Source organism: Drosophila santomea, chromosome 2R (assembly GCF_016746245.2).
Source record: "Drosophila santomea strain STO CAGO 1482 chromosome 2R, Prin_Dsan_1.1, whole genome shotgun sequence".
In the NCBI taxonomy this organism is placed as follows: domain Eukaryota; kingdom Metazoa; phylum Arthropoda; class Insecta; order Diptera; family Drosophilidae; genus Drosophila; species Drosophila santomea.
The window spans coordinates 17,763,820-17,779,770 of NC_053017.2; the positions used below are offsets into that span (position 1 = coordinate 17,763,820).

The 15,951-nt window shown below is 47.7% G+C and overlaps 4 protein-coding genes across 7 annotated transcripts; 3 read left to right on the top strand and 1 right to left on the bottom strand.

Annotated features, from left to right (window-relative positions):
• Positions 1-45: 45 nt before the first annotated feature.
• LOC120447207 lies at positions 46-10,159 on the top strand. 4 transcript variants are annotated; one of them, XM_039628714.2, is made up of 12 exons: positions 46-194; positions 775-1,037; positions 2,064-2,189; positions 2,252-2,467; positions 2,531-2,860; positions 2,921-3,614; positions 5,077-5,626; positions 5,684-5,789; positions 5,854-5,956; positions 6,076-8,403; positions 8,463-8,936; positions 9,009-10,159. In XM_039628714.2, exons 2-12 carry the CDS (start codon positions 855-857, stop codon positions 9,749-9,751), a joined length of 5,853 nt encoding a protein of 1,950 aa, XP_039484648.1. In that variant the 5' UTR covers positions 46-194; positions 775-854; the 3' UTR covers positions 9,752-10,159. The 4 variants fall into 4 exon arrangements, with proteins under 4 accessions (XP_039484648.1, XP_039484649.1, XP_039484650.1 ...); XM_039628715.2 differs by having other exon boundaries at positions 5,347-5,626; XM_039628716.2 differs by having other exon boundaries at positions 5,362-5,626.
• A 280-nt stretch (positions 10,160-10,439) lies between these two features.
• On the top strand, positions 10,440-12,341 carry LOC120445519 (U3 small nucleolar RNA-interacting protein 2). The gene is made up of 5 exons (XM_039625978.2): positions 10,440-10,598; positions 10,649-11,478; positions 11,539-11,736; positions 11,796-11,932; positions 11,989-12,341. Exons 1-5 carry the CDS (start codon positions 10,545-10,547, stop codon positions 12,225-12,227), a joined length of 1,458 nt encoding a protein of 485 aa, XP_039481912.1. The 5' UTR covers positions 10,440-10,544; the 3' UTR covers positions 12,228-12,341.
• Positions 12,342-12,505: 164 nt separating this feature from the next.
• LOC120445520 (transmembrane protein 177) lies at positions 12,506-13,681 on the top strand. The gene is made up of 3 exons (XM_039625979.2): positions 12,506-12,721; positions 12,779-13,235; positions 13,302-13,681. Exons 1-3 carry the CDS (start codon positions 12,549-12,551, stop codon positions 13,632-13,634), a joined length of 963 nt encoding a protein of 320 aa, XP_039481913.1. The 5' UTR covers positions 12,506-12,548; the 3' UTR covers positions 13,635-13,681.
• On the bottom strand, positions 13,622-15,710 carry LOC120445518 (Hermansky-Pudlak syndrome 1 protein homolog). The gene has a single exon (XM_039625977.1). It carries the CDS (start codon positions 15,633-15,635, stop codon positions 13,845-13,847), a length of 1,791 nt encoding a protein of 596 aa, XP_039481911.1. The 5' UTR covers positions 15,636-15,710; the 3' UTR covers positions 13,622-13,844.
• Positions 15,711-15,951: the final 241 nt, after the last annotated feature.

The window sequence follows — 15,951 nt, forward strand, 5'->3', positions numbered from 1 at the left end:
AAAAATTGTAAGAAATGTCCATTTTTCATTTCCCAACGACGGGCACACTTAGAAGTGTAACTCATCAAAAATACATCGCAGTAGTTACGTGAGAGTTTTCAAACGCTAATTTTTTTATATTAACAGTGCTTTTATGAATTTTTTCTGCGCAAAAGTGTCTGGCAGTGATTGTACAAATGTATTAGCATAAAAAGGTATGTAACTCAATGTTTTGCAGCGTAAAAAAAGTACTTTGTAATCGGACCGAAAACTCGCGTGTGTATGTGGTGGTAATACAAACGTGGCTTTATCTGGGAAAAACGTTGTAAAATCAAGTTAAGCAACAAGACAGTTTTACTAAAACGTAAATATTTCGTGAAATAGTGTAATGCGATGCATAGACAGCGAAAACAAGCATTTTATTGGTTAAATTCTTGTGGCAGGCCACACATGCGAAAAATATGCTCATGGTCGCCATATTGAATTTTCGTCGTCATCCCGTACGTGTGTGTGTATATGCGCATGTAAAAGATTACCTTGTGTTTGGAGACGCGCGTGATTGTTTACGTCTGGTACGAATTACATAGATTCACTATGTACAGCATTATCTATCCCTAGAATGCTAGCCCAAATTTGCTAAAGATTACAAGCAAAAACGTTTCATATTGCTAACAAAAAACGCAGGCTTAAGTCTCAAGAGCGGTATTCTTCCAAAATATCCCCTAAAATAATTTGAACCACACAAATTACCATTGCTTTTCATGCCATTTAAACATTGTTGTATTTTCCTTGCAGTCGAAACCTAGCAACTGCGATTACTTCAAACCAAATAACTTGATCGATATCAGGATCAAGATCTGGAAAACGCGCCCACAATGGAGCAGCTATTTCAGAACTACCGCGACGATGAGCGGAGGATCGGCGAGGAGTACCTGTCCAGTCTTCAGGATCTCAACTGCAACAGCAAGCCATTGATCAATATGCTCACGATGCTTGCCGAGGAGAACATCAACTACGCCCACATCATTGTTAAAGTGGTGGAATATTACATCAGCCAGGTTAACAAAACAAAAGCGTATTTACTTAACAACAAAGACACTCCAGCTTACACACAGCTAGTAGAAGGTCGACACTAAAATTGATTCTCCATATCGAAATTGTGATAGAATGTGCAGTTAATTGATTACTATTGCCGTTTGATTGCAGAAAAACCCAACAAAGGCCAGACATCTTCCATATGCGTTTCTCAGTCTTGCGTCTTTCAGTTGGTTTTTTCTGCAAACTCTTGGGCACAAATGCTAGATAGGTTCCTAATAATCTTAGTATATATCTCATAATTTGGGTTCTAAAACGTGACTGATTTTAATCATCTACAAAGGTAAGAAGTTTAACCAACCTACTATTCGTTTCTTATTTCTTTCTACTTTGGATCCCAGAGTTTAAAGCTAAGGAATAACAAACAACCTTAAAAAAAGTAAAAAATATTGACAAATAAATAAAAAGAGAAAATGCTTAAACAATCGTCACCAAATGGTCTTTTATTTTATACAAAAACCTTGACTGCTTACAATCAATCAAAAAAATTGATGTGCAGCAATTTTTGTATTTCAAAAAGAAAAGCGCAAGTTTTGGTAAAAGTAAAAAAACTGCAGCCAAACTAAAATATATGTCCATAAAACGTAAGAGTAGAGTAAAGCCCATATTCTTGCCACATTTTCACTGCGATTTTCATTCACATTTACTCGGCTAAGGGAACAGACCTTGTAACATCATACGCCAACACTGTAACCCTTAATGTTTGAAGATCCTCAGACACCGCGTCTCCACATTCACCACCCATGCTTAGGAAAATATTTCTCTGTAGGATAGTGTTTGGTTTGAGTTCGACCGCCTTGCCCTGGAGGCAAACACAACCCGCTGAGGAGGATGACTTCGGTGGACGATCGCTGACCCTGCTGTTGTGTTGTCCAGTCGGCCTGTCTCATTAGTTTTCTTCCAATCTATCTGTTTGACTCTCCGCTAGCGACGTTCCGTAGACACTTATTCTTCTTTATTTCTTACCTATTTTACTAAACTTCAAACAGGTGGCGCCCGAATTTAAATTGCCCATACTATATTTAATTGATTCGATAGTAAAGAATGTGAAAAGCAGCTACGTCCAATTGTTTGGACAATGCATAGTCAACATATTCCTCCACGCCTTTGAATCGGTAAGTGCAATCACTTTCACATGACTGTCCCATGGCTTATTAATATTAATACTTTCCTGCAGGTCCAGCATTCACAGTCGCAGGTTTTGGAAAAGGTGCGGGAACGCATGTACGCACTGCGTCAGACCTGGAACGAGGTCTTCCCGCCATCTAAGATGTACGCCCTAGATGTTAAGGTGAAGCGGCTGGATAACAACTGGCCCATAACTGCCAAACAGCCAACTAACAAAATTCACGTCAATCCGGCCATTCATGTAAATCCAGACTTTTTGAAAACGGTAAGCTAACCAAACAACTAAAAAACGATTACAGTTAGACCAATGTATTGTTCAATTGCAAAGGGTATGGTTCCTGTGATGCCTGTTAACCCCACAATGCCCAGCGACATGGAGGAGATACTGCAAGCAAAAACCCGCGAGTTGCTCGAGCTCAAGAAGCGCAAACTCGAACTCGAGCTGGAGCAAACCAATAAGCATTTAGAGGAGCAGGAGCGTCAGCTAAACCAAGCCACGGACGCGATGGCTGGGGCACCCATTATCATGCCTGCCCCGACTGCAGCTGCTATTCGTCCGCCAATCACAGATCCCAATCTGGCAGTGCGTAATCAACGTGGACCAGGACCAATGGGCAATGTTGGTCCCATAATGCATAACATGCCAGCGGCTCAGCAGGTAAATTGTACAGTGTGATGTGGAAGCTATTCAATATCTAATTCAATTATGGAATTACAGCATTTTGCCAATAAACCAAAAGTCAATCCTGTCAATCCGGCACTGCTGAACTCGGTGCGCCAAAGAGATCCGAGACTAGCGCGCCAGATGCAGTCGCAATCCTCACATCCAGCTGCGCCGACACGTAACGATCCTCGGCTGGAGTCAAAATCGAGCTCCTCACAGAAGTCTAGCCGGTCGCGCAGCAAATCGCCTGTGCGCAACAGCAGCAGTCGCTCAGGAAAGAGTGGAACCTCTAGCCACAGCAGCAGTTCGTCAAGCCGCAAGCGAAGTGAGTCCAAGAGCTCCACGGCTTCCTCATCTTCGTCGGGCTCTGATGTTCGGCACAAGGGCGGCACTGGCAGCAGCTCCAGCCAGTCTCCAGTTAAGAGATCCGGTAAGAACTCGTCAAAGGATTCGGATCGCTATGTTCGCAATGGGTCACCTTCGGGATCTGCGAAACGCAAGAGCAGCTCACCGAGTAGCTCGCCCTCCAAATCCAAGCGCAGCACGTCGCACAAGTCATCTTCGTCGCGAGGAAAGACCTCTTCTGGACGATCTCGCAGTCGATCTCCAGTTTTCATGGACGTTGACTTGCGCAGCGGAGTTCGAAGCAAGTCACCAGAGAGCAGGGCAGCTGCCCCATCAACTTTACCACTGGCGGGCGCATCATCAGCAGCAGCAGCAGCTAAAGCACCAAAAGATTTAGAGAAACGTAAGAAACAACTTTTAATTCTAATCTCACACTTGTTAGCAAACAACCAAGTCTGGTTTGACTTGGAACCTAGAGCTGCAGGCAGCTTAGTTGAAAATTTAGAAAATATCAACCAGAATGGCGGCACCCATTGGCTTAGGATGGTGGAAGGGCGGGTTTTTGGTTGGACCATATTTGGTTGACAAGTGGAAATCTTCTGCTCAGCTCTAACCGAAGTCTGTGATAAGTACAACTGTGATAATAAAGTGCTGCCGTTCCCAACAATGGAATGTTAAATCTATAGATTTTGCAATTCTGATAGATAACAGCACTCAATCGAGTATTAAATCATATTTTATTTCTACTGGACAACAATTTGAGATGTTTATAAAATCTACTATTGCCAGTACCTTACTGATCAACATTATTGACACAAAAAATGTCTGTAAAAAGATTCCGCTAACTGCTGAAATTTGGCTCTCCTACGTTGTTTTTTGGCCCAGTTTAATGGGAAGGGGGAATTTGTTTCGATTTAAGGCAACTAACCGTCAACCATTAATTAAACATTTATGCTATATTTTTTTATAAATACTTAAGCGTCGTTTAGAACAATTTAACAAGTTTAAAACATCAAAACCAAAGTGTAAATAAAATGTGTTAAAAACCTTTTGCATTCCAAGTTGTTTTAATTAATGCAAAATGTAGCCAGGTGCCGCCTTAGGTGTGATTTTGAAGATGATTTTCGATTTGTGAATGTCAAAGCAATAAGTACAACTAAATTGAAAGCGAACCAAAAATAATAAACCAAAATGATTTAACTGTGACGTATTTCTTGTACCTTAAACTTCCTATTGATAAACAATAATTAGATGAAGAGAAACTTAATAAAATAAAGACTGCAGTTTTAATTTCTTGTTAACAACCGTGTAAACCCCAAGTGAACAAATATTTTTAAACTAAAATCCAAGTCTATGGAACATCTAGAACCAGATTAAGTTTACTTTTATTTTAAGCATACGTTGTAGTTGGCTTTACTGTATATACAAGCCAGCTAGTTGAATTTGTATATGTATTTATATTGTTTTGTATTTGTAGAACGGCACTTTTATCCCTTTTATATTATCTAATTATAATTTATTTTTTATAGTCTAACCTAGATTTCGCATTGCTTCCCCAACGGAGCCCGTGGATTCCTTAAGTTATTATTATTTATGCATTAGTTCGTTCTCTCATCAATTTCTCTAGCCTGATTGTTGTGCCTGGTGTTTGTCGGCCCTGTCCCCTTATAATTTCGTTATTATTTTTCCAACCAGTTTCCCGATTTTATTTGCTTAGCATTCTCTCCCTTATTTAATTCACGTTTTGTTATTCTGTTGCTTTTATCTGAAAACTACCTTCCTCTGCCGTAAGAAAAAACAAAAAAAAGAATGTTAGTCCACAAGCAAAATCAATTTTCTAGCTACATTTCAAATACTCGAACCAGGCCATCCTCCAGCTCCTCCAAGTCCGCCGATTATAGATGTATCGTGTATGGACATTGACTTGAGGCGGCCAAAGACGCCGCCTCCTCCGACATTCGACTTAGTGGAAAGCCTCGACAAGAAGGAAACAAATAGCGGCCACATCAGCAGCACAATAATACAAGCTAGTGGCGACTCCAACGCCTCCCCATCAGCCGCGTCCACTTCCAAATTGCCCGCAAAAGTGTCGTTCAAAATACAAAAACAGTTTAATAAATTAGAAAAATCTACAGCGAATCTATCAACAGTATCACTGCTCAACTCAAATCCCACGACTTCAGGATCACCAGCAGCATCTCTAGTCAGGCAACCGTCGCCCAGTCCCTCGTCCTCGTCTATTTCCTCGCAGGGTAATGTATCGGACGCCCTGCAGCAGTCGATTACCAAGTTGCTCCAGGTGCAAGGTGTTACCGGTGCCGCCGAGAAACGTCCCGCCGACGCACTGCCGCCAGAGATCGACGGTGAAGAGCAACCGCCGCAGCACAAGCGCAGCAAGTCAACCAAACTGGACGCGTAAGTAGTTATCTTCCTTCTTTCAAGAACATCTCTTAACACCCTTTGATTTCATAGTCTCTTTGGCAGTGAGGATGTGGACCTGCGTCGCGAGATTCCAGTCGTTAAGCCAGGAGTTATTGTCGTCGAAGACGATTCTATGGACGACTGCGATGTGCGAAAGGTAGGATGGGTATAAGTCTAGATTGTAGTGCCAAGTAGCTAACTTCTTTTACTTTGATCCCCAGCCCGCAAAGAAATCTGGCTCGCCGCCCAAGAAGGCAACGTTGGAGGAGCTGCGCGCCAAGTTGGCCAACTCCGCTCGAATCCAAAATAAGCAGGGAAAGTCTGGTGAGTTTCAGTATAGCATAGTTTCAGCTTACGAGAAAGTTGATACCCAGCTTATACAAGATAATGTGACAGTAGTTTGAACACTTTGCTAATATTTGCCTTTCTTAATCTTTCTTTAGACAAAGGCAAGGATCAGGCCGTGTCGCAGCGCCTTAAGCAGCTGGCGGAGCTAAAAGTCAACGACGATTCTCAGGAGGCGCACGACGAAAAAATGCGCACCATTCTCAGCCAGGCGCAGGAGATGTACGAGAATCACGCCATGAATCAGGAGCAATACAAGGATCTGGTCCAAAAAGTGGTGGCCATCAATGAGAACAGCAAAATAAAAGAATCCCGACGCCGCGACGACGATCTCGAGCGCAATGCGGCCAGGGATGCTGTGTTACGCAAACGTATTCCCAAGCTGAAGGGCAACGAAAATCATTCTATGGGCTCACCGCATAGCGATGGATCGCCCAGGTACGATGAGCAGCCGTCAGCTGCACCGGAGAAGCCCACAAACAAAAGAGACAAGACCAAGCGGGATATCAAGCGTCGCAAGCCCAGCAAATGGGGCGACCAAGTGGATCCAGGGGCAGCACAACGCACTGCCTGGCAGCTGGCCAATGCGAATGCCAACAATAATAATAATAACAACAAGCGGGGCGGTATCCAATTGCCGGTTCAGCCGCAGCCTGGATTCCGTGGCATGCCCTGGCAGCAGCCACCAGCCATGGTGATGCCCCAGTCCGCAGTGCCACCGCCCCCGCAACCACCATCGATGATTGGCATGCCACCCGTGCCACCGGTGACCATGACTAAGGCCATTAATTCCCTTGACAATCCCATGGCTGACGTAGTGCGAAGCATCACGATCGACGGTGGCTCCAAAGAGATTCGCTTCTACAACCAAGTGGCCATTATCTTCATGGATGGCGATCAGCCGCATGAAATTGGTTTCCAGCCGGGTCAGCGAGTGATCCTCATCGATCACAATGAACCGCTGCCACTTTGCTTCAACGACGATTACAAGCCGTTCCAGTTGGATGGACAGCTTCACCGGATTCGGTTTGGCTTCCCATCGCGCGAACTATACATCGACGAGCACTGGTACGAGATCTACTTTGGCGGTCCACCGGTATCCGTGCCCATTGGAAACAAACTGCACATAATCAAAGCTGAGGGACCACCGCCCAACGTAGACATTGGTCGAGTGCGAAGGGATCTGGTTGTGGGCAAAATCAATATGATTGTAGATGCGCACACTATAGTGCCGCTCTTTCTGGACGCCAGACAGCAGACCTTCCAGCTGGGCGCCGAGCAGCATTCGCTGCAGTTTGTGGACAGTTTCCAATATGCTCTGCTCGACGGGCAGCTGCAGAAGATCGAGTATGGTGGTCTCCCAAAAGGAATGATGCTGAACGGCGGTCGCAGCTGCTTCATTCGATTTGGTACGCTGCCCAAAGGAGTCATTGCAGGAAAAACCCACGTGGCGGATATGGTGTACATTAAGACTGATGCTCCTGCAGAACCACCCAAGCCGCCGCCAGTTATTGTAAAACCACTGCCAGTGGTGGAGCAACCAAAGCCCGCTCCAGTTGCTGTGGCCCCCATTTCCCTTCCAGCAGCCGCCGCTGCTCTGGAGAGCTTGAACATCAATGACTTGTTCCAAAAGCTTGTCTCGTCTGGAATAATTGGTGGTGCTGCTGCAGCGCCAACTCTGCCCACCGCAGACTCATCAGCGGCCAAAGAGCCAACTACCTCTGCCACCGAACCCTCAATTGCACCCGCAAGCGCAGCTGCTGCTCCACCACCTGGTGGTCCCCCGATGGAGCCCATCAAGCGCATCGATCTCCGCAAGCCAGAGACCATCAAAACCCGCCAGGCGGCGGTGGTGGCCGTCCTCTACCTGGGAATGCAGTGCAGCAGCTGCGGAGTGCGTTTCCCGCCAGAGCAAACCATTAAGTACAGCCAGCATTTGGATTGGCACTTCCGCCAGAATAGACGGGAGCGGGATTCCACTAGGAAGGCCACCTCGCGCAGATGGTACTACGATCTCAACGACTGGAGGCAATACGAGGAAATCGAGGATGTGGAGGAGCGAGAAAAGAACTTCCTGGAGGCCCAGGGTCAGCCGGGCGGCATTGAGGCCCTGGAAGAGCTCTCTCAACAACGCTCGCTGGATTCACCCGTGCCAACGTGTGCTGCAGGAACGGATGATGTGGATCACTGCTGTGACATGTGCCACGAGAAGTTCGAGCAGTTCTACAACGAAGAGCTCGAGGAGTGGCACCTGCGAAGCGCCATTCGTGTTGAAGATAAGATCTACCATCCACTGTGCTACGAGGACTACAAGGCCTCGTTGAATCCACCAGCAGAGGTGAAGTCGGACCAGGACGTGGACATGAACAACACCGATGACAATGCCATGGACACGCTGATCAAAGTGGAGGACGATGACGATGAAGGTGGGTTTAACTTTAATGAATGCAAACAAAACGGTGTGTTTTAAACGTGTTTACTATAGGTGCACCCAAAACATCTCAAGCCATTTTCGATGACGATGACGACGATGTCATCGTGCTGCCCAATGAAGAGCCTAGTGTCACGGAAATCGTCGACGACGACGATGAGGACGAGTATGTTCCGGGAAATGTGACACGAGCGGACATGGGCAACGAGTCACAGGACAAAACAGAGTCCAACTCCGAGACAAAAGAACCGGAGAAAGAACATGCTGAGCTCGGCGAACAGCCGCAAAACGAGTCGGCCAACGAATCGGATGTCGAGATCCAAGAGCCAAACATTCCCTTTACGGATCTGGACACGTATGTGGAGAAGGAGATGGATGAGGCCACCAAGGCTGCTCTGCTGAACGTAAAGATCAAGGAGGAGCCCAAGGATGAGTATGAGGAGGACGAGGATGATGGATTCGAAGACGTGGGCACGGTGGTTTCGCTTTTACCTCTGCCCGAGGACGAGATCTCCATTCACAGCAGCGGTAAGTTTGCAAACACCACCTACCTGTCCTCAGTATCTGATTTAGTTGCTCAATCATCTGGCATCCTGGCAGAAACTCAAACACACACCATCGGCTCGTCCGCTTCGCCGGCGACCATCGAGCGGCCAGCATCGGTGACATCGCTCTCCCTGCCCGCCAATGAGGCGGACGAGGTGGAGCAGGGAGATGCAACCGTCGATACGGATGCGGAATTGAACGGGGAGAAGCAGGAGGCCACGCATAACCTGAGCGCAGTGGGTCCGGCGTTACCTTTGGCTAGCATAGTTAATAAAATAAAGATAAATATCACTAAGAATACGAGTAGTAATAGTCATAATAGTGCCTCCAACACCACGACAACGGACTCGCAAGTCTCGGCCATAAGCGTCATCGGTGGATCAGGAGGAGCAGCTGTTGGTGCATCCGGAGCCGCCGATTCTGTCCAGCAGGTGAACGCCATTCAAACCATTTCCACCATTCCAGTGCTGTGCGGCGGCAACACGTTCGTGCCGAAGATTGCGACCAGCACGCCCTCCAACGTAATCAGCTCGATCTCGGTAATTGGCAGCAACTACGGCGGAAGCAGCAGCAACAATGCCAGCCGAAGCACCACTGCCACTGCCGCATCCACAGCGGCTGCTACGCTTCCCGCGGAGACGGCCAGCCGGAAATCGCCCACTCCGCCGCTCGCCACAGTCGATCCGGATCCGGAGCCCGTCGTGGAACTGAAGCCGGCGCTGCGCAACGCCACGCTGAAGCGGACGAAGAAGGTGCAGAACGGCATCGAGACGTCGGGCCTGTGCTCGATCATGTAGAAAAGAAAACGGCCGCCTGAGTGGAGGGAGGAGCAGGAGCTGGCGATATTCCTAATTGATTTTTACTACGATTACTTTTACACGTTACTTAGTTTTAGATAGTCAACGAGAGACGTTCTCGGCCGGAGAGCGGCGCCTCGCGGTCTGTAGGTATCCAACAAATATCCAAATATTTTCGATCCGGCGCGCTCACACTCGTATAAATAAATTATTACCGAAAACAAGAACTGGCAACATTTAATAAAAAAAAAAACCCACTTACAGAATAAAAACAGAGTATACATAATTTGTGATACATTTATAGCACTAGCAAACAAATCACATTTGACCACTAACATCACGCTTAACTAATGTGTACTTTTTTTATGATGATTTGCGGAAACAATAAACAAAATGAATCCAAAAGCACATATTTCATTGATTTAATTATGAGTTTTAGTTTAGTTGATTAATCATCGATATTTAACAAATAAAGATATATAAGCAAGCTAAAAATCCATGTTTTTTTGTATATATGCAGCTGCATTTTACATAAAATGTGAAGCTGATTAATAGGATTTATTTTACTTTAAACATTGCATTTCAAATTGGCGCCCATTTCAGGGCTGCCGTGTTGACACACAGTTTCATAGCATGCAGCATGGGTCTGTGCTCTCGCCAAACAGCTGATTCCGCAAAGGTACTAAATTTGGACACGCGCCTTGTTATATGCACGTGGGCACGACTCTTCGTTTAAATTAAGTTTTTTATCATAAACATTGAATTAAAGCCGCAAAAGTAGTAACTTTGCACGATGTCGTCCTCCTTCTTCCTCAAGCCAGGCGCCAAGGGCACCAAGAAGCGCAAGGTGAGTGAATGAAGCAGCGCAAACAGCAGCACCTGTAACGCTTTCAATAGAATCCGGCAGCAACAACAAAAGGAAAACCGCTCAAGAAAGGCGGAAAATTGGGTAAATCAGCGCAAGCCGGAGACGGACCAGTGCCTAAGAAGCAGCGCCGTCCCAAGGAGGACGACGAGGAGATAGCCAGCGACGATGAGGAGTACAACAGCGATCTGGGCGCCGGCGACAGCAACGCATTGGCATTTTCCTCCGACGAGGGCGAGGAGGAGACGGCCCAGGACAAGCGGCTGCGCCTGGCCAAGCAGTATCTGTCGGAGATCGAGAAGCAGGAGGCGGAACGCGCCGACGACCGGGAGCTGGGCCAGAGCGTGGAGCACCGCCTACAGACGGAGTACCTGGACAGCGTGGGCAAGCTGCGTCGCAACATTGCGGGCAGCCTGAAGAGCTGCGAGTCTAGCCGCATCCTAAAGCACAAACTGCACCACACGCCCATCTGTGCCCTGGCACTCAGTGCGGATGGCAAATACCTGTACACCGGTGCCAAATCCCAGTTCCTGCTCAAGTGGTGCACGGAAACGGGGAAGGTGCTAGACAAATCCGATGTACTGTCGCATCGCGAGGAGCCAGAGACGGTCAAAAAGCGGCGCTCACATGTCATCAGCATATGCCTGTCCTCGGACATGAAGTTCCTGGCCCTGGCCGAAGGGGGTCCACACATTCAAATCTGGTGTCCGCAGACGATGAAGCACATTAAGACACTGAAAGGCCACCGGGACTGTGTGGCAGGTCTGGTCTTTCGCAAAGGCACGCATGACTTGTACTCGGCAGCGAAGGATCGGTCGGTGAAAATCTGGTCCCTGGATGAGATGGCCTACGTGGAGAGTTTGTGAGTGATGTGCTCAATAATCTTCTTAATATCAAAGTTTAAAGGCGAGCCTCCTTGCAGATTCGGTCACCAAACGGGAGTAACCAGCATAGATGCGCTCAGTCGAGAGCGCGCTATCACCGCTGGCGGTTCGGATTGCTCGTTGCGCATTTGGAAGATCACAGAGGAATCGCAGCTGATCTACAATGGACACAAAGACAGCATTGAGTGCGTGAAGTACATCAACGATGAGCATTTCGTATCCGGTGGCATGGATGGGTAAGTGGGAGTCTGTCTAATTACTTCAGTCAGTTAGTAATAATACGATGTATTTACAGAGCAATCGGTTTGTGGAGCGCTTTAAAGAAGAAGCCCATTTGTACAACGCAACTGGCGCACGGAGTGGGAGAAAATGGCGTGGCCAACTGGATAACCGCCATTGCTGTGGTGGTCAACACGGATTTAGTGGCAACAGGTTGGGATTGCCCTTATTTCTCACTGCGAACTATAACTAAATAACTATGTTTCTAGGCTCCTGTGACGGTTGCGTCCGCCTCTGGCAGACTAATCCCAACGCGCGCAAAATGCACCTCATTCAGAGCATATCCATCGCTGGTTTCATCAACGGACTGGCCTTCAATGCCGATGGCACCAAGCTGTTTGTGGCCACCGGCCAGGAGCACCGCCTGGGTCGCTGGTGGCGACTCAAGGAGGCCAAGAACCAAGTAGTTGTAGTCGACGTTAAGTTGCAGAGCGCGGCCAGCAGTTAGGTTAACTTTTAAGCTTAAGTAAAGTTGTATAGTTTTTATAACAAGAAACGGCCTGAAAATATATACATAAATAGCACTTGTATCTTCTGCCGAAGGTTCATACTTCCAAACATACACATCTGTTTCATATTTACAAATGGACAACAATCGTTATCAACCTTTTTCCTCGAATATTATATATATTTTTATTTTATTTTAAAATACATTTTCGAAAACCGATATAAATCAGCTGAACGGTAACCGCAAAACGTTCCTGTTTTGGTCTTATTTCATAGCCGTGTATGGTCACACTGGTCGTGTTACAAAACAACAAGTGCTGAAATGCAGCAGAAAATAAAAGCCGGCGGGGGATTCTTCTCCTATTTTAAGACAGAAAAGGGCCGGAAGCTGGTATTTTACGCGGCGGGTGCCACCACAGTGGCCCTCTTTGTGGGAAACTTCGTGCCACACACATTTGGCCTGAAATACTACCGCGATTTCGTGCAATGCTACCAGTGGGTGAGAACATTTTGCTGACTGGGAGCCATTCTAACACCCTCTTCTTTCCGTAGACACGGCGTGGGGCGTCCAGTGCCGGAGGCAGTGCAGCAGCGCCTGGAGAAGGCATTGGATCAGCTGGGCCTGACGCCCTTTGAGCGAAAGTTCGTGAAGCCCTTCACAGTCTTCGGATTCGATGTGTTCCAGGCGGGCACCACCAAGTTGCGATTTGGCGGCGCTTTGGGCATACCAGTGAACTATGGGTATGGCAGTCGGGAGGAGATTAAGCGGGCAGACATTCGCTTCAGGGACAAAGAGATCAACTGGAGTTCGCCCAGCGGAAAGCTGCTGGAGGAGGCCATTGTTCTGAATGAGGATGAGCAGATCTTCGGTCTTAGCAAGGCTGTGTTGCAGCTGCAAACCCATCGGGTACTTCTGAACTCCATCTTCCCCAGCGTTAGCTTCCTCATGGTGTACACCATTGGTCACTACCTCAACCTGCGGCAAGATCTCTTTGCTCGCCATGGCAGCGTGAGTTTCCAACCTCTCTGACTTGTAGAACATTAACTGATTCCGTTTTACGATTGTAATTACCAGGTACGGTTTGTGCTCTACAGCATTCTTGGTCTCTTTGGCCTGGGAATCTGGTCCTTTATGAAAGACTACAATCAGGTGTCCATGGACGCAGAGATTGACCAGCGGCTGGCCAGCATGGGTCCTCAATTTGTGAAGGCCGGAGCCAGCTTTTACGACAAACATCTGAAGAAGAACATCGCACTGAGGGAGCTGATTGGAAATGACATTTACACTGCCCTGGGCAACGAGAACTTTATGATTCGCCAAAAGTCCATGCCACTTACGGCACGGAAATCCTTCTTCCTGGAGAAGCTGGAGGAACTGAAGAAGGCACAACAGCCTGAAACGGAGTAATCACATTTATTGTTACGATTAAAGAAAATATGTTTCCAATTATTTTACAAATATCTTTGTTGTGTAGCCTATAACAGTGGATAGTTGTCCTTAGCCTAACAAATTTCGATTGGATTTTCTCGCCAAGGGGTCTCGAAAATTGACTAGAAATCATGTTCTAACTCTGGTAATGTTGCACGGAATGTTAGGATGATGCGATAGTTAATGCAGTTAAAACGCTTCCTCGCCCACAACATCGCTGATGGTCGCCACCAGGCGACGGGCGTGCTCCACGGCGCATGTGGCGGTGACGAGTCCCAAATGGATGCAATACAACTCGTAGACGCGCACTTTTGCCGGCGACAGCTTGGGGAAGCACAGTTCCGCCAGGTCATGGTAGTAATCCATTGTAAGTGCTCCCGGTTCTGTTGGAGACTTTGAACCATTGCCACTGGCGGCCCCTGTGGACAAAAAGTGGTGCTGCAAATCCACAACAGTGCTAAGAACGCCACCAGAGATGTCCTCGAACCAGAGGAAGTACGAGTAGTGGAATGCCTTGTCCTTCCACATCACTGTGGTCTGACCCTTCTTCAGGTAATTCCGCGCGATCTCCACCATGCTCCAGAGTTTTGTCTTTGGCACCAGCTGGTTGGGTCTCAGATCTGGAGCAAGCATTTGTCCTCGGCTGCGGTTGACGTACATAAAGTGCACCAGACCCGGAAAATCCTCCAAGTAAGCATCAATGGATATGTTACGAGTGGCCTTAACGGCCAGAAATTCAGCGAACTCAAGTAGCTTGGCCTCCACATTCGCTGCTGTGTCAGAGAGTTGATCCAGCTCATGGACACTGGAGCTGTCGCAGCAGGCCAGTGTGAATATCTGCTTTAGTTCCTCTCCAAACGAGGGCAAGTTGGACTCGATCCTCACCAGCAGCTCGCGCTCAAAGTTCTTGAAGTACTCAGTGTACATCTTGCGAAGATTTTCCCATTTAGCGGCGAACTTCTTCGTGCAGGTCTCTAGATCCTCGGTTTCCGATCGCTGTTTCAGGTATCTCTTTAAAGCGTTCAGGGCTTGCACAATAAAGGACTCGAGGTTCTCGAAGGCGGGCTTGAGGGCATCCGAATCGCCCTGATGCTGCACGGCCATGATTTTTTGAAGCACAAAAAAGGAATCGTAGATGCAGCTGGTCAGTGGCATGTGTGCGTATTCGATGACCTGCAGCAGGACTTGGTTGCCGTGCAGGCGCGAAATGTGCACGATACTGGGAACGCAGCCAGAGTTCACATCGTGGGAGACGCCCTGCAGGAACACAGCTACTGCCCGCTGTGACGGTGACTTTGGCGCCTGGAGGGCGCGTGACATAAGGCTGAGGAAGAGCAGGTCGGCGGCAGCAAGCGGCAGAGCTTGCCGAGTACTGTTCGCGGCCACCAGTTTGTTGGAAACGAGCAACAGGGCGTGGGCACGGGGCAGTCCCAGCTGACGCAAGTGCTCCAGGGTGGCGTCCAGCGTTAGATGAACCGTCCTCTTTAGTTCCGTGTTGATCAGCAGCCTGGGCATGGCCTCCAGGAGGTACGTCTGATCCTCCTCCCACAGCAACGTCTCGTAGCAGTCGAGGCACTGCGTCAGAAGCTCCTGTTGCATGGCGCCCGCCTGGGCGGCAAACAAATTGGCGCCGTAACAATAGCGCGTCAGCGTAATGGCCACACCCATTTGGCGGCCCAGCAACTCCACGGGTATCTGTCCGATCTTGAGAAAGGTGAAGCCTAGCAGTTCGCCGAATACCAAATTGAAGCCTTGCTCACACTGCAGGCTGGAGTAGGCATTATCGAACTGGCACTGCATTATTCGCTGAGATCCAACGATGGGGCTGAAAATCTGGAGAAGTATGTTGCTGTCCAGGGCGCCACCGGAGGGGAGCAGGCCCTGGGTGGTGGCCACACCGCGAATCTTCTGCGCCAGCGGCTCATTGAGCTTCTGGTACACAACGTCGTTGGCGCTGTTAAACACAATCAGTCCGTTCATTTTCTTATCAGCATTGGCAAAACACTAAATACACAACAAAACTTTCACCAGTTCCACTGGTGCTGGGTAACGGAATTCGAAGTGCGTTCTGATAAGGAAAGGTGATGGCTGGAATTCGGCACCGCACAACACTAAAGCCGTTTCAGCTCTGAGCAATTCAGCACTTTTCAAGCTAGATTTAGCTTTTAAGCCATGCACATAGTTTCGGCACAGTTATTTACTAAAAATAAACAATAATATAATTTTAAGTGAAAATATTTTTTTGCTAACTTAAACTAATATGAGCATTTAGAATCGACTCGCATATTGTCCCGAC

Bases quoted from the DNA above. Each gene is read 5' to 3' on its own strand.
- LOC120447207 (XM_039628714.2), top strand. From the start codon at position 855: ATGGAGCAGCTATTTCAGAACTACCGCGACGATGAGCGGAGGATCGGC. The intron at 5,627-5,683 runs GTAAGTAGTTAT...TTGATTTCATAG, and splicing joins AAGTCAACCAAACTGGACGC to TCTCTTTGGCAGTGAGGATG. The intron at 8,937-9,008 runs GTAAGTTTGCAA...GCATCCTGGCAG, and splicing joins GATCTCCATTCACAGCAGCG to AAACTCAAACACACACCATC.
- LOC120445519 (XM_039625978.2), top strand. From the start codon at position 10,545: ATGTCGTCCTCCTTCTTCCTCAAGCCAGGCGCCAAGGGCACCAAGAAG. The intron at 11,737-11,795 runs GTAAGTGGGAGT...ATGTATTTACAG, and splicing joins GTATCCGGTGGCATGGATGG to AGCAATCGGTTTGTGGAGCG. The intron at 11,933-11,988 runs GTTGGGATTGCC...CTATGTTTCTAG, and splicing joins CACGGATTTAGTGGCAACAG to GCTCCTGTGACGGTTGCGTC.
- LOC120445520 (XM_039625979.2), top strand. From the start codon at position 12,549: ATGCAGCAGAAAATAAAAGCCGGCGGGGGATTCTTCTCCTATTTTAAG. The intron at 12,722-12,778 runs GTGGGTGAGAAC...TTCTTTCCGTAG, and splicing joins GATTTCGTGCAATGCTACCA to ACACGGCGTGGGGCGTCCAG. The intron at 13,236-13,301 runs GTGAGTTTCCAA...TGTAATTACCAG, and splicing joins TCTTTGCTCGCCATGGCAGC to GTACGGTTTGTGCTCTACAG.
- LOC120445518 (XM_039625977.1), bottom strand. From the start codon at position 15,635: ATGAACGGACTGATTGTGTTTAACAGCGCCAACGACGTTGTGTACCAG.